The sequence below is a fragment of the Myotis myotis genome, unplaced genomic scaffold, assembly GCF_014108235.1.
Source record: "Myotis myotis isolate mMyoMyo1 unplaced genomic scaffold, mMyoMyo1.p scaffold_m19_p_1, whole genome shotgun sequence".
NCBI lineage: Eukaryota > Metazoa > Chordata > Mammalia > Chiroptera > Vespertilionidae > Myotis > Myotis myotis.
The window spans coordinates 172,646,471-172,662,976 of NW_023416313.1; the positions used below are offsets into that span (position 1 = coordinate 172,646,471).

The 16,506-nt window shown below is 35.7% G+C and overlaps 1 protein-coding gene across 14 annotated transcripts in view; it reads right to left on the reverse strand.

The window, feature by feature from the left end:
* The window catches only part of ZNF280D (zinc finger protein 280D), a 117,438-nt gene that overhangs the window by 11,632 nt on the left and 89,300 nt on the right, over positions 1-16,506 (reverse strand). For 13 of the 14 annotated variants that reach the window (XM_036302457.1, XM_036302420.1, XM_036302384.1 and 10 more), the window contains 3 exons: positions 10,859-10,977; positions 10,673-10,709; positions 1,287-1,332 (listed from right to left, as the gene is read on the reverse strand). In XM_036302457.1, the coding sequence (XP_036158350.1) occupies positions 1,287-1,332; positions 10,673-10,709; positions 10,859-10,977 (202 nt within the window). Of the gene's footprint in view, positions 1-1,286; positions 1,333-9,029; positions 10,070-10,672; positions 10,710-10,858; positions 10,978-16,506 lie in introns of those variants that run through there. The other variant, XM_036302452.1, reaches the window with a different exon arrangement.

Sequence of the window (16,506 nt, forward strand, 5' to 3'; positions counted from 1 at the left end):
TATACTCACAAAAAAATCTTTTAAAAAAGTGGAAACAGAATAACAATAATTACCTATCAGTAGATATGTAATGAAATATATAGCAAAGGAAGTTCTTTAGGTCAAAGGAATACGATACTAGACAGAAAAGAAGAGCTCCATAAAGATATGAGGATTACTGGAAATAATGGACATGAAGGTAAACACAATATTATTTTTTAAAGTTTAAATTGCTCTACAAAATAACTGACTAAAGCAAAAACAATAACATTGTATTTTGTCTTTAAAAGTTATATATAGTACATGAAAACAATAGGGGGAAAAACACAGAAACTACCAATATCAGGAATGAAAGAGAGGATTAATCACTATAGAACCCACAGACATTTAAAAGAATAAGGGAATACTACAAACAACTCTATTCACATAAATTCAACATCTCAAATTAAATGTTCCAATTCCTTAAAAACCACAGACTACCAAAACTACTCAAGAATAAACAGATAACCAAATATCCTACATCTATTAAAGTAATTTATTTGTAGTTAAAAACCTTTCATACAAAAGAAAACTTTCTGTGGTATAAAAGCCGCTTGGAAGAAGGCTGCTAATTCTGCCTTGGTCTTACCTACTCTGTATAAGACATAATGCTATGCAAAAGATAAATGCTAAACCTGTCTCACTTCATTATACTCAGAAAAAACACATACCAATAATATTATGTAATGTTTTAAAAAATTAACATCAAGAAAGCAAGCACTTGAGCAAAATTATTTCTAACTTTAGAAATTAGAAATTTCTCATTTATTAGACTGCCCAGTAAATAACATTTTATATGATAACCCTGAGTGTTATATGCCCAGTGCCTGTTTAAAATAGCTAAAACAGTTACCATATATCCAGAATATTTTCACTTAAAAAATTAGTTAAATCTTTGACAGTCTAAATTCCTGCTAAAGTTATATCATCTGGAAAGATCAATTTTCCAATGTACCAAATGTTTGAGGTTTTATGGATTTCAGAATTTTAAAATCATAAATTTATTTTCATTATTCACTAGTTGAATTGAACAGGCAAATGAAATATATGTCTTTGTCAAAACAAAACCACCTTACAGTTTTACTTAGGATTAAATATTTTTTATATCTAATGAAATAATTTTTAATAATTTCAATTTTTTTCTGTTAACATGCCAACAATTGTTATCAATGTAAGCACATTGAATTAAAACTTTTTTTCTAAAAAACCACACCAACAATACTTTCTAATGTATAAATCTTTAAGATATAAAATAAGACAAAATTTACCTCAGACACAGGTTTTTGTTCCTTAGTGGGAGCTTCATTTTTTAATCTTGAAAACAAAATAAGTATTAAATTTTTTATAATTACAATGGAAACAGATAAAACAGTACAATTTTAAATAAATGGCATAACACATTAATAAAACAGTTTCAAAAAAATTTACTCTTTAAAAAATAAAAGTAGGCTATATGATTAATATATGTGATATGCATTAATATTGACTAGTATTTTAGGACTTAAAAAGTGAGATAATATATTTCATCTATGGTAAAATTCAATATGATAATGCAATTTCAATATCTATTATAATTAACTTACTTAGAGGTGATAAAAATCACAGAAATTTAGAATTTTGGAGGCTGTATTCTCTTAAAAACCTTTATAAGCATAGTTCAAATTATTAACTATAATTTTTTTAAACTTCTTGATTTCTAAAACTATACCAATTGTAACTTATTATATTAACAAAGGCATATACTACCTATGAAACTTTTATTTTATTTTTTTCTATATATTTTATTGATTTTTTACAGAGAGGAAGGGAGAGGGATAGAGAGTTAGAAACATCGATGAGAGCGAAACATCGATCAGCTGCCTCCTGCACACTCCTACTGGGGATGTGCCTGCAACCAAGGTACATGCCCTTGACCAGAATCGAACCTGGGACCTTTCAGTCCGCAGGCCGACGCTCTATCCACTGAGCCAAACCGGTTTCGGCAAAATTTTTAAAATAATTAATATAAAAACTAACTTTTCCAAAATATTTTTATTTCAGAAAGTATTGATGACTAAATATCATTTGCTGATATATTAAAATCTGTATAATTAGGAGGCCGACCGGATCTGAAATGCCATTAATAGAGTTGAGTATTTCATAACTTTATGAAAGTTTAATAGCTATACTTAAGTATTAATGTATTTAACATTAGCAACAACTATGCTAACTTAAATTTCATGAACACAAATGAAGACATCTAGTAGAATAGAGCGTCAACCATGCTAAAAGCTACTCTCATAGTTAGTATTTGAAATATGGAATTTGCAAAAAAAACCTTTTCTTTACCCATTCTCTTAGGAAAAATTCTAAAAATTATGTCTATACAATGCTAGTGCCTTACTATATTTTAATAATTTAACTATGTACAATTACTTACCTATGTTTTAGTTATTAGGTGAAATTGCAAACAATTTAAAATAGAGCATGTCCTTGTGTGCATAAGAACTATATTGGTAGTATATTAAAATAATTAGAACTAAGTTACTAAACAAATGTAAATGAAGAAAATTTGCACAAAAAGTGAGCAAAATGCACAAATGTCAATCATTTTTGGGTTAAAGATTTGTAATTCTCTCAAGTATTTAATTGTAAACAATAATATTTATAAAAATGAAATAACATCAAGTGTACAGTACAACTTCACTGCTTTAATGATTTTATATATGGAATAATAGTTTTAAGATTAACATGTATAAAGCAGTAAGAAAACATAAAAATTAGTCTGATGAAACAAAAAGTAGGTATTGGGTTAATGAAATTTTGAAATAAATTTGTAAATTACAATTGATTTTTATTTCTAATAATCTTAAACTTAATAATCTTAAACTTAGTTTGAAAAACTGAAACAAATTGGTCACAAAGCAATTTAAGAGTATTTTATAAAAGCCTTTCCTTTTCAGCAAAGACTTTAATTCTTAAGAAACATTATCATGATAACCATTTACACATATAGCTATTCTAATAAATTGATGTTATGCAGCAATTAAAATGAAAGCTACTAATTAAGCATGTTACTATTATTGCATTTCAACTGGCGACATTGAGTCCTTGTAATCTCCGCAATGGAGGTTGGTAACAGAGTTTTTTTATTACTCTACATTTTACTGGCTAAGAAACTGATAAATAAGAACAAAATAAATTCTTAAAATAACTAGCCTTAAGAGGTTATCAAAATTGGGATGCCAATTTTGTTTGGGTTTTAATCATATTTGTATTCTGTTTAAGAAATAGAATTATAATAACCAGTAAAAACATTTAGAAAAACAAATCTAAAAAAAAATTAGAAAAGTATACTAAAATTTCATTGAATTACCACATTCATCACTAAAATGTATACTACATTTTTGTAACTATGAAAGCATACTTAAGATTAACAAATTACAATGCACTATGAATACATCATTAACATTTTTTGAAAAGAAAAAAGTTTTTACCTGTAATTTTTATTCATTAAAGATACTTGCTGAAATAGTCATCATTTGAGATATTGAATTGCTTGGTAGAAGATAGTGAAAATTTGCTAAGCTCAAAGTTCTGAGCTAAGGACCTGCCATTACATAATTACACTTTTTACCTGTGAATGTTGTCATAATTTTTTATAGAAAAATGTTGTATAGCATTTCAAACAAACACTATTTAAGACTTCAATGTAAAGAAAACAAGACTGACTGGTGATCAATTTCAACAACAAAGAACTAGAGATCATGATTACAAATAAGTAATTTTTCTTCTGTATATAAACCTGCTGAAATAAATCTTTCTGACATATTTCTCAAAGACAATCTCTTCCCTCTGAAGTTGAAAATGAAATAAATGTCCCTACTTTCATTATTCTGCAGGTCAGATGATCCAAAGTTACATGTAAAATGAATATTTTGGGTTAATTACATCAGTATGTTCTTTTGAAATTTCATTCACACTATACACATACCATTGGGTGGGGAAAGGAGCTATAAGGGAGAGAATGTTGATTCATTTCAGCCAGGCCACACTCTTTCTTTCCAATAACATTTAAAAGCCAAAAATTTCAATGCTGATTTTCAAAATTTAATCTTCAATTTAAGAATATTTGTAAGCATACTATAAAAGAGCTGGAAAGAGGTTGTACAACTAGCCAGTAGTAAAGACAACCAATTCTCAATACCCTACACTTACTAGTAAACATTCAGGATTAAATTTAAGATACTAATCATCATACTAATAAATAATAGTAAAAATCTAATGCACCATTTCTGATCATTTGTTCTAAGAGGCGTTAACAGATATTATATATGGAAAGGGTAACTGAGCTAAACATTTACCAGACTGCACATACATCAGGTAACTGTGCTAAGAGTTCCAGTCCAAAGTTAATACACAGTCCCTCCTTTCAAGAAATTCACTGTTAAGGAAACATATTGAAGCAAATGTTTACAGAATTGTAAAGTGCTAGAAAAGAAACATCTATAGGACTCAGTGGCTGTATAAAGAAAGTACTACGTTACTATGAAGGTGAAAGAGGCAAGGACAGAGTGAATACACCACAGTGAATTTGGTTTGCAGCAAGAGCAAACCTCTGGATGGTGTGGCTAGGTTTGTTGGAGCATTGTCCTGAACACTGAAAAGTCATGGTTTCAATTCCTGGTCAGGGCATATACCTAGACTGCGGGTTCAATCTTGGTTGGGGTGCAATATGGGAGGCAATCCACTGATTTGTTTTCCGCCCCCTCTCTCCTCCACCTCTCTCTAACAATCAATATGTCCTTGGGTGAGGATTAAATAAAAATAAAAAAGCAAAACAGGGAAAGGGATTCAAGCAGAGTAAAGGCAAAGAAATAAAAAACAAGATGGCAATTATATGATACCCTGAGTGATCCCATATGATTGGTTGTAGGGAACAAGGAAGAATAACTTGAAGATGCAGAGATAGGAAGGGCCATTTCAGAAAAAGTCTTGATTACCATGCTAAAGTGTTTTTGCTAAGAACTTTATTATAAGGTTAATAGGAAAATATGATCAGATTTGTGCAACAGAAAGAGAAGGACATATTAAAAGAGAGTAGGCTCTAGTCAGGCGTCCATATAAGGAACAGTTAATGACTGTCTTAAGTAAAGCGGAAGACAAAGTTTAGCAGATGATAAAAACAAGATAAAATCAACAGAATATAAGTACCAACTCGATAAATGTAAATGAGAAGCGCAAATATGAGCCCCCAAATGTCTGCCTTGAGTCACAAGAGAATGGAAATGCCAATAATCAAAAAAGACAATTCAAGGAGAGAAAAGCATATGCTGCAGAAAAAAATGAATTCCATTTTGGACATACTGCATTTGTGGTGCCTGTAGAACATTCATATGGAAATATTTACCATTCAGACCTGTTCAGTCTTGTATACCGCATCCTTAGGAACAATTCAAATCATAACTTCTATACAAATAACCCCAAAATCATCATCCAGAGCATGACCAAGGTCAAATAAATATTCTCTGCGGTATTCACAGACCCAAAAAATCCCATATTAAAGAATCTCTGAAACTTTAATTTGTATTTCCTAAACTTATTTGACCATGGAAACATTATCCTCAAAACAATTTATAAATTATTGAAATTAGTTCTAAAAAACAGAGTTTGGAAAATACTGACCTAGTTACCTTCTTTTATAGAAATGTAAGAGAATTACTTTTTTGTTAAGAGTACTAGAGGCCCGGTGCATGAAATTCGTGCACGGAGAGGTGTCCCTCAACCCAGCCTGTACCCTCTCCAATCTGGGACATACCTCTCACAATCTGGGACTGCTGGCTCCTAACCGCTGGCCTGCCTGTCTGCCTGATTGCCCCTAACCGCTTCTGCCTGCCAGCCTGATCGCCCCCTAACCACTCCCCTGCCGGCCTGATTGACGCCTAACTGCTCCCCTGAAGGCCGAATTGCCCCCAATTGCTCTCCCCTGCCAGCTGGATTTTGCCCAACTGCCCTGCCCTGCTGGCCTGATCTTGTTCCCAACTGCCCTCCCCTGTAGGCCTGATCTCGCCCCCAAATGCCCTCCCCTGCCAGCCTGATCGCCCCCCAACTGCCCTCCCAGGCTGGCCCATTCACCCCCAACTGCTCTTCCCTGCCTGCCATCGTGTGGTGACCAACTTGTGGTGGCCATCTGTGACAATGTGAGGGTGGCCATCTTGTAATGCCGTGCGATGCCACCTAGGCTTTTACTATATACAACTAGAGGCCCAGTGCACGAAATTCGTGCATGGGGATTGCGGGGGGGGGGGGGGGTCCCGCAGCCCCGCCTGCACCCTAGGATAGGGCCTAAACCGGCAGTCAGACATCCCTCTCACAATCCTGGACCGCTAGCTCCTCACTGCTCACCTGCCTGACTGATCGCCCCTAACTGGCACCCCTGCCAGCCTTGTCACCCCCAACTGCCCGCCCCCACCAGCATGTCACCCCAAACTGCACCTCTGCTGTCCTGGTCACCCCACACAGCCTGCTGTTCAGTCGTTTGGTTGTCCCTCACTAACCCCCCCTGACCTTATCACCCCACTCAGCCTGTTCGGTCATCTATTCAGTTGTTTCGGATATGATGGCCCCTGGCTCAGTCTGTGGACCTTGCCCTCTCTCTATCTCTACTGTATCCCTTGGTGACCTCATATAGTCCCATGGCCTTTTAAATTGAATTTATTTTATTTTGGGACAATTGTATATGCATATGCAGTTATAATAATAATACAGAGATTCCATGTACCCTTTGTGCACTTTTCCTCAATGATGACATCCTACAAAATTATAGTACAATATCATAACCAGGATATTGACAGTGATTCAATACACTGATCTTACTCATATTTCAGTTCTCCTTGTATTCATTCCCATGACACTTTAAAATGCTAAATGATAATTACCACCTAGAACACTCTAAACTTATACAGGTTAATGGCATTTCCACTTGATTTCTATAGTTATCTCAAACTAAAACATGTAGCAGATCAATCCTCATGGAACTTCCCTCCTGAGTCTATTTCTCCAAGCCTTTTCTACTTTATATAATATCAATGCCATCTTTCCAGTTGCTCAGACCAGGAAGTGTGGAATAATTCTCAACACTTTCTCTCATACTTCACATCCAAATCAACAAATTCAAAATATATCCAAAATCAAACCGCGGATGGCCTACATTGCAGGCAGCTTAGCTTAGGATCCCACCATCTCCTTCCTAGATTATTACAACAGCCCCCTAACTAATCTCTCTGATTCTGCTGTTGGTCTTCTATAGTTAATTCTCAAGACAGCAGCTAAAGTAATATAGCACTCTTCAGTATTTAAGGTTTTATTGTTGATTTTGAGTTTTACTGAGGTATAAAACACTGCTCTACTCAAAATCCTCTGATGGCTTATCTCAGAGTTAAAATCAAATGCCTTACAATGGTTGGTAAGGTCCTATACAACATGGCCCACACTATTTTGCAGGCCCCATCTCCTACTAGCCTCCCTCTTGTTCAATCAACGGCAGCCAAAACAGGCTCTTTGCAGTTCTTCCAGGTCTCTACCTAAATATCGTCTCTCAGTGAGGCCTTCCCTGACCATCGAATTTTAAATGGCAGTCTACAAACTGCCACTTACTCCTTATCCCCCCTTCCCTAATTTCAGTTTTCTCCATAGTATTGACCACCATTTAATATAGTATATCTTTTAATTTTTATTATCTTTCACCATTAAATCATAAGCTTCACGAGGCAGAGATTTCAGTCCATTTCTTTAGCACCTATAACAGGGCCAGGCATAAAGTAGATGCTCAAGAAATATTCACGGAATAAGTAAATGAGGTCCAAAAGAGATGAGGTGTTTACCAAAATGTGACAAAATAGGGCAAGAATCCATATCTCTGTAGTTTAGGAGCCACTTTTTCTAAGAGTGCTGATAGATTCAAAATGTCCCAATCTCAATTTTTATTCAGTGGTAATCAAAAGCACACATGCATGGAATGGTAATTTCTGATCAGGTGAATAAACTATTTAGAATAACTTGATCAGACTCAAGCTAAAACTAGTTAGCACCAAATTAAATTCAACTGTCTAAGATAAGCAAATTTGGTACTTAGCACCTTAAGTGTTTTATTTAAACCTCTTTTTAAAAAATTTATAGATGACAGAACTTGAAGAGTTTAAACAAGAAAATAAAGTCCAATGGAAGAACAAAAAGCAGTGCTCCTTTACTGTTATATCAAGAATGTATTTTATCCTATTTTTAAACTATAACCAATGCAGAACAAATATCTGTAAATGAAAAAGGAATTTATGTTAACAATGGAAAGATGTTGTTTCTGGGCAAAATTATGAAGTGTTATTTTTAATTACATAGAAAGGTGAATGATAAAACTTTCCTAGAGACAGATAAGGAAATAAAAACTAGTATATCACCAAGTCCATCTATAAACCACTTTCAGAGCTTTTGGACAATCATTAATATAGAAATTAATTTGGAAGTTTAAAACTAATGGATTAAATTTTTTGATTATTAATTGCAAGGAACACATTACACTGTAAATAATCATTGAAACTAGCTTTAATCTGTTTCAAAGTAAAATAGTTCTCATTTTAGAGTAAAAAACCACAACTGAGTCATACTTTTAGAGTCTGCCTATCCTTTGGCAACTAAGATCACAAAAGGTGACTTGCTTGTCTTTAAAATAAACAAATGTCAATTTTTTAATATACATGTATATGTGAAAAAATATATACATGAAAAAAACAAGTGCATTGTTATCCCCCATATATTTTTTCTATTTTTTTACATCCTTACCTGAGGATATGTTTATTGATTTTAGAGAGAAAGGAAGAGAAGGAGGGAAAAAGAGAGGGAGTGGGGAGAGAGCGTGATGGGGGGCGGGGGAAGGGGTGGAGATACCTATGTGAAAGGGAAACATTGACTTGTCTCACAAAAAAACTGGGGATCGAACCCACAACCTAGGTATGTGCTCTGACTGAGAGTCAAACCCACAGCCTTTTTTGGTGTACAGGAAGACACTCCAACTAACTGAGCTAACTGGCTGGGGCACCCCTATATTTTTTAATGTTACTTTTACCCCAAAAAACTTCATTAATGGTTAATTAGATACTATGTGTTAGCCAGACAAATATATAACTTTAAAACTTGTTTTACTATCTACAAAAGGTTTTGTTAATTCTTTACAGCTTAGAACCCATACTTATTAAGATAATATTAATAATAATCCCAAAATAAGAGAGGATATAATAACATCTAAGGGTATATATAACAGCCAAATTAAAAAGCTCTAAGTAAGGCAGCCATAAAGAATCTGTAGAGAATTATAGGGAATCTCTTGGAAGTTTTGGCAAAACAGAGCAAACACTAAACAGTTTTAAAGAACAGTAGAGTATAAAAATAAACATAATATCAGTAAATTTGGAAAACATAAAACAAACTATTAAAATTAACTTATTCAAAATAAAAAGGCTGAGAATTAGTATTGTTGAAAACTATAGAGCTAGAACTGGGTAATATATTTTAAATGACAATAAAAATAACTGTAATTTTGGAACATAATTGTAGAGACCTGTTGTTCCAAGGACATGAAAATAACTATGGCTTCCTAACAACAAAAGCTTTTATACTCCTTGGACTGCATTCATGCAAGAGGAAGATTAAAGGGCAGCAGTCAAAATGACTAAACTTCAACTTGGACTGAAGTATTGATTTGGTGGGCTTTTCTTGGCCAGAAGTGACCCACCAGCTTAAGATCAAGAGCCAAAGAACCCAGTGGAAATTTGTGCTCAATTTGGTGGGCTGTGAGGCCATCTCTGGGTAAATTAGCATCAACCTTATGGGAGGCCAGTCTTGAAGTAAGGAAGTCTCCCCAAGACCTGATTTCTTGAGACCACAACCTAGAGCAGGTCCCACTGTAAAATTATTCACATTCCTTGGAAAGAGAGAATAGGCACCAGTTGTGTCCATCGAAGGGGGACACTGTCCAGGTGTACCCTGGACATTTTTTGAAATCTCTGGGCTGCTTCTGCATCTGAAAAATAAGAAAAATAGCACAATGACAGACAACGAAAGAGGAAAAAGACAATCATCGGGCCTAAACACTTAAGGTCTATAAGAAATTAAGAAAGCAGACAAAATAGACAAAAAGACAAACAGCCATATCATTTGAAATGTATTATTCTGAAGGCAAGTACAACAGAGAAAAACACAAATTATTTTAAGCAAAGTAAGAAATGACTATAGCAACAAAAGTTATTTTGGAAAGAGCCAACTGGAGAAAACAACATATGTTAAGATATGTCAACCTGACACAAAAATAAGGTGGAATAAAGAACCTAGTCTCATTTGAAGCTGAAAAAAGCTGAATAATGAGAACTAGTGTCATGAACTTGGCTGCTTAACTGCCTTTGTGTAAGAAAACATCTCAGAACTTTGAACTTAGGAAATTCCAACTTGTCTCGCACCAGGTCACGAGCTCCATAGAGCAGGAACCTATTTCAACAAGCAGCTTTAAAAAGAACAAAAAAAACACAAAATACTTTAATATTTTTCATTTCTATTAATGACACATTTAAAAATGCAATAGTGCTAAAATCCATCAAAGCAAAATACAATGAATAAAAATTAAACTTACTCAGAAAGATGTTCAGAAGTTGGAATCCGAGCAGAAACTGAAATTAGAAAAAAAGTTTTCTATTTAAAACTGATGAAATATGATGAGCGAGAGCAATGATTTTATTAAGAATCTATATTGTGGCTGACCAAAAATAGTAAAAAAAATATCGAAAATCCAAAGTAACACAATTGTATATATACTTACCTTTCTCTACTACAACTTGACAAGTATGAGTTTCCTGCTGACTCAAGTGTGCAGCCATATTATCAAAGCCAGAAACATCAGCTAGGAAATCACAATCAAGGCACACCAGAGTAATGCCCCTAAAAAAAAAAAAAAAAAAAAAAAAAGCAAACAGTATAAAAGTTGTTTTATCTTTTATGAAAATCCATAAATAAGTTCAGTGATTATCTAAACCAGGGGTCCTCAAACTACGGCCCGCAGACCACATGCAAATACAAATATTGTATTTGTTCCCGTTTTGTTTTTTTACTTCAAAATAAGATATGTGCAGTGTGCATAGGCATTTGTTCATAGTTTCTTTTTAAACTATAGTCCGGCCCTCCAACGGTCTGAGGGACAGTGAACTGGCCCCATTTAAAAAGTTTGAGGGCCCCTGATTTAAACTAATAATAGAGAAATATGCAAATTAGCTGGGACGCTGTAACATCACAACCAAACAGCAGGGACCTGCATGGCGCCTGTCCGGGGCGAGGGACCTCAGGCCACGCCCCCCGCCCAAGCGCTGGGCTGGGAGACCTTAGGCCGCCCCCCACTCAGGTGCTGGGCCAGGAGACCTCAGGCCGCATCCCCGCCCAGGCGCTGGACCAGGAGACCTCAGGCTGTGTTTCCGCCCAGGTGCTGGGCCAGGAGAACTCAGGCCGTACCTCCCCCCAGGCACTGGACCGGAGACCTCAGGTCTCACCCCTGCCCAGGCGATGGGCTGGGAGACCTCAGGCCGCTCCCCCTAACCCAGTGCTGGGCCCAGGGACCTGAGGCTGTGTCCCCGCCAGAGGGGCTTGACGGAGGTGGGGCCGGCTGGGTCTGGGTCTCACCCAATGGGGGTGGGGTCGGCCAGATCTGGGTCTCCTGTGTTTTCGAAGCGCGTGTGGGTGGTGGGCGGGGACTTCACTCTAGGTCCCTCAGTGTGCCCCAGACTCTGACAGGAGGGAGATTTTCATATACATTTTACTAATTTTCTTTCATCTCTAACACTTCTTTTATAGAGAAAGGGCAAATGGCAATATTAAAATATTTCCTCTAATTAATTCCCTTTTAATGTGCAGAATTTTGTGCACCGAGCCACTAGTTTTTTCATAATTGCCTTGTTGTGTCAAACTGTTGATCTTATTTTTGTTATATAAACTTGGTATAACAAAAATAATTCTCTAGAAAAATGGCATAGCCATATCCAAATCATGCTATCATTTATTTACAGAAAGTATTCTTTTTATAAACTTTTACTTCTCAGACCAGTTGCTAAAAGCTAGGAGTTAAGAGACCTAAAGCCCAGTATTGGTTCCACCAACAACTTGTGTCACTGCAACAAGTCACAATCCACCTGTACCTCCATCATCTGCAATGCAAGGGTATAGTAATCATTCATTCAAACTATATTTACTAAGGCTGTCTTTACACATACTGTACTACTACTGTACTGTATTGTGAGTATAAGTGAAAAAAAATACAGTCTGTGCCCTAACAAATCTATAATCTAGTGTTTTATTTAGGTGAGAAAAAAATTAGAAGAGAAATGTTAAGGTTTTAAATATATACATCATGTAGTAGCTGTCACTGATTGCATACTATGTGTTAAAGGTTTTTCTATATATTATTTTTATTCTTAATCACAACATATATTATTCTCACTTAACATTGAATTCGTTAATTAAAGTGAATTAGTTATTTCACGACTGAAGTTTAAAGCCTGAGTTCCCAATCATCCTTGCACTGTGAACTGGCCCACTTGCTGGGGCCTGAACTACTCGTTTCCTTACCAAACACCAAGTGCTGTAGTTCTTAAATGAAATATGTAATGATTATAAATTTTCAAAAAGCCTAGGAAACAATTTCCATGGTCATCAATACTTTCTGTTGCATTAAGGAACAGTTTTTAGACTCATTAGAATAAACTATGTAGTATTTAAATATTTAAACATAGTTGGTATATTACAGTGTGTCATAGTGGCCTTAAGATTCTCCTAAAAATGTGTTTAAACTTTTGATTTTTAGTTGAAAGGTATTTTTAAATATTATTAAGCCTGCAAAAGTATGTGAAGGTTTCAGAAAACTTAAAAGTTCACTATATGTTTAATTTATTATATTTTAAGAGTTAAGAACTTGGGAGCTTGTTTAATCAAGCATTTAAAGTGCTGTTTAAAAGAAAAGAAAATATATTAAATGTATAAATGATGTTAAGTTGATTAAAAGAACTGGAGTTGCAAATGGGACTGTTTAAAAAACTTAGTCTGTTCAACTTAAATGAATCTTACCAAACATTAAAGGCCCTCTAGAAAGTGATTATTAAAATGTACTTGATTTCTAAATGCAATATTTTTACGTTAAACTTAAAAGCTTAAGGGAAGTTAAGATTTAAATAACTTTAGTGACTAAATATATATATATATACACATATACACACAGACACACACTAGTGGCCTGGCGAACAGATTTGTGCATATTGAAAGGAAATTAATTAGAAGGTGGCTGGTGGGGTGGGACTGGGCAAGACAGGCGAGACACACCCTGGAACCAACATCCCTCAGTCCCTCCCTGGCATCTTTGGAGTGAGCAGGGTCCTTCCAGCAGGTGGGGTCCCTTGGCCTGGCCTGTAGGGATTGCGCCTAACCCGGCTCTCTGACATCCCGAGGGGTCCTGGAGTGTGAGAGAGCACTCTGCAAAGTTGCTGTTGTATAGGGTGTGGAACTCAAACAAAAGTGGGCAGTAAACCAGATTTGGGGCCGACAGTGCCGCAGAACCAACGTAACCCACGGCTGAAGGTGGAATTGCGCAGCCCTGGGAGGAATCAGGCTCCCTCTTCTCTGGTTTTGGGGTGCATCACCCAAGAACCGCCACTGCCAAATCACTGCAGCTCAGCAGCTCATGTTAAGTGTCTGCCCCCTCGTGGTCAGTGCACATCATAGCAACTAGTCAGATGGTGGGAGGGACACTTAGCATATTAGCCTTTTATATATGTAGATATGTTGATGTGTGTTCTTTTCTATTAACAAACTGCCCTCGCAGACACTAAAAGTGGTCTCAATGGTAAAAAGTAGCTAAATGCCTATTCTACAGGATATAGTTAATTGGACCAGGGTGGAATGCCTAAATCAAGCCTTCTCTAAACAAGAATTTGTAATTACAAATTTATAATAAAATTCCTTGATCTGGGAAAATGTAGGAGGCTCAGATTACTATTGGGTCATCAATAGACAGGACTGGGCTGCACAAAGAAAGGAGAATGGAAACCAACTCTAGAGAAATTAATAAAGACAAGATCATCCTGCCTCAGTGGGTTAGACTAGAGAGAAGTCATGTCAGTAAGTGATGGCTTTCTGGTTCCCTTTTTTGTTCTAGCTGTACTTCCTCCTCTTAGGGGCCTATGAGATTCTTTAGAATCCTGCTAATATATTATTTTTGCTTAGGTTAAAAAAAAGATCATGTAATGCTATCATTGTTACTGTCAATTTTACAAAATCTAAAATATACTTTGGAAATTCACCACAAACTTTAAATATTTGAGCATTTTACCAATATACAAATACAAACAAGTAAAATACCATAGACTGACTTCTCCCATGAAGCTCTACTGCAAGCATGTCAAACTCAAAGGCTAACACGGGCCAAATAAACAAGGTTTATGTGGGCCGCAAAAAAAACAAAAGCTTCAATTTCATAGAAACATAGGTTTATTTCAATAGAGACACATGCTGACAACGGGCTGAAATAAATGAGTAATCGTTAACATAAAATAATAGAACATCTTAATAAAAATTAATATTTTTTCTTAAACATTAACTTACCAGACACTGAATAACTGCACAAATTAATAAGGGTAACGCAAATAAACCTATTTTTCTTGTTCTCCGAAAGTGAAATATTTCCTGTTGCGCACACCAAACAAGTCAGTCCAAGACTAATGATGTGGCCATTGGCTGCTAAAATAATAGCTACTAGTGTTAGTGGAGAGAAATGGTGCGCCTGCGCGTAAGGGAAATGATTGCAATGTGATTATAGTATTCAGTCATTAGCGAACGTTGTAGTTCGTTATTATAATTATGTATAACAGGATATTGTAAAAATTAAGTTACAAAACTTTTATTCTTACATACCGTTATACTGGCTAGGCTGCAAAAATATTCGTGTGGGCCACATGTGGCCGTGGGCCACGAGTTTGACATGCTTGGTCTACTGTGTATTTACACCTATATGTCACACTAGCATAACAAAACTGTCCATAAAACTAAAATCATGTATTTCCTCCCCAAATCAACTCCTTCTGACTGTCTCATTATGCCCTTTCCTCTAACAATAAAGCTCAAACTATAATTATCTCTATATCTCCTCCCTTAAAATGGTCAATATGCCAAGCATTTTATAATATTAACAATTTATTGAGTACTTATTCTATGCCAGCCTAACAAATTTAGACATAGCATCTCATCTAAATCTTACACCCACCCAAAAAAACTATTAATTATCTTTTTATAGAGGACAGTTAACTTAGTATTCTACCAAGGACATAGAGATGGTTATGGTCAGGATCAGGTTTTAAATTGAGCACTTGGATTCCAGAGTCCATATTCTTAAAGAGATGCAATACCACTCAACATTTCACTCAAGTCCTTACTAAATCATTCAAAACTATCAAATAGTTCTAATCTATAGAATTCATGCATCTAGAACTCACCCTACTGTTGAAGGTGAGAAGGGTATTTTCAATTCAACGTTCCTTAAGGTCTTACTTGATATTATGTAAAACATCTAAGGTTCTTGAGTGCCCTCCAAATTAAGCCCAAACTCCTCAGCCTTATTTTCAATGCTTTCACTGGCTCTAAGCTCAAAACCATTGCCCCAGACTTCAACCTTACTATATTAACTTCATGCTCCGTTCATTTGCTACTAGGTATTCTGTCTATAAGCCTTCTACTTTTTCATTTTTGTACTTTTATTAATGCTATTTCTTCCAACTTCAATGCCGCTGTGTCTCTTCTATCAGTATAAACAATATTCATCCTTTAAAGCAAAGTATAATTAACACCTATCCAGATTATTAAAATAACCTCTCCCCTTTGAAAAAAATAGTCTTCACTGCACTTATTAAAATCTTCCTTGCGGCCCTAACCGGTTTGGCTCAGTGGATAAAGGATTGGCCTGCGGACTGAAAGGTCCCAGGTTTGATTCCAGTCAAGGGCATGTACCTTGGTTGCAGGCACATCCCCAGTAGGAGGTGTGTAGGAGGCAGCTGATCGATGTTTCTCTCTCATTGATGTTTCTAACTCTCTATCCCTCTCCCTTTCTCTCTGTAAAAAATCAATAAAATATATTTAAAAATAAATCTTCCTAGCATTATTAGTTATTTATGTTCACCTATATCTCCCATCCAATAAACTGTATATTCCCTGAAGACTGGTTGTAAGACTTCATCATATTATGTACATGATAGATACATAATCTACACTAATAAAAGAGAAACATGGTAATTGGCGTACAACCGCTACCCTTTTCATTGGCTAATCAGCGAGATATGCAAATTAACTGTCAGCCAAGATGGCGGCGGGCAGCCAGGCAGCTTGAAACTAACATGAGGCTTGCTTGCCTCAGTGACGGAGGAAACCAACGTTCCCCGCCTG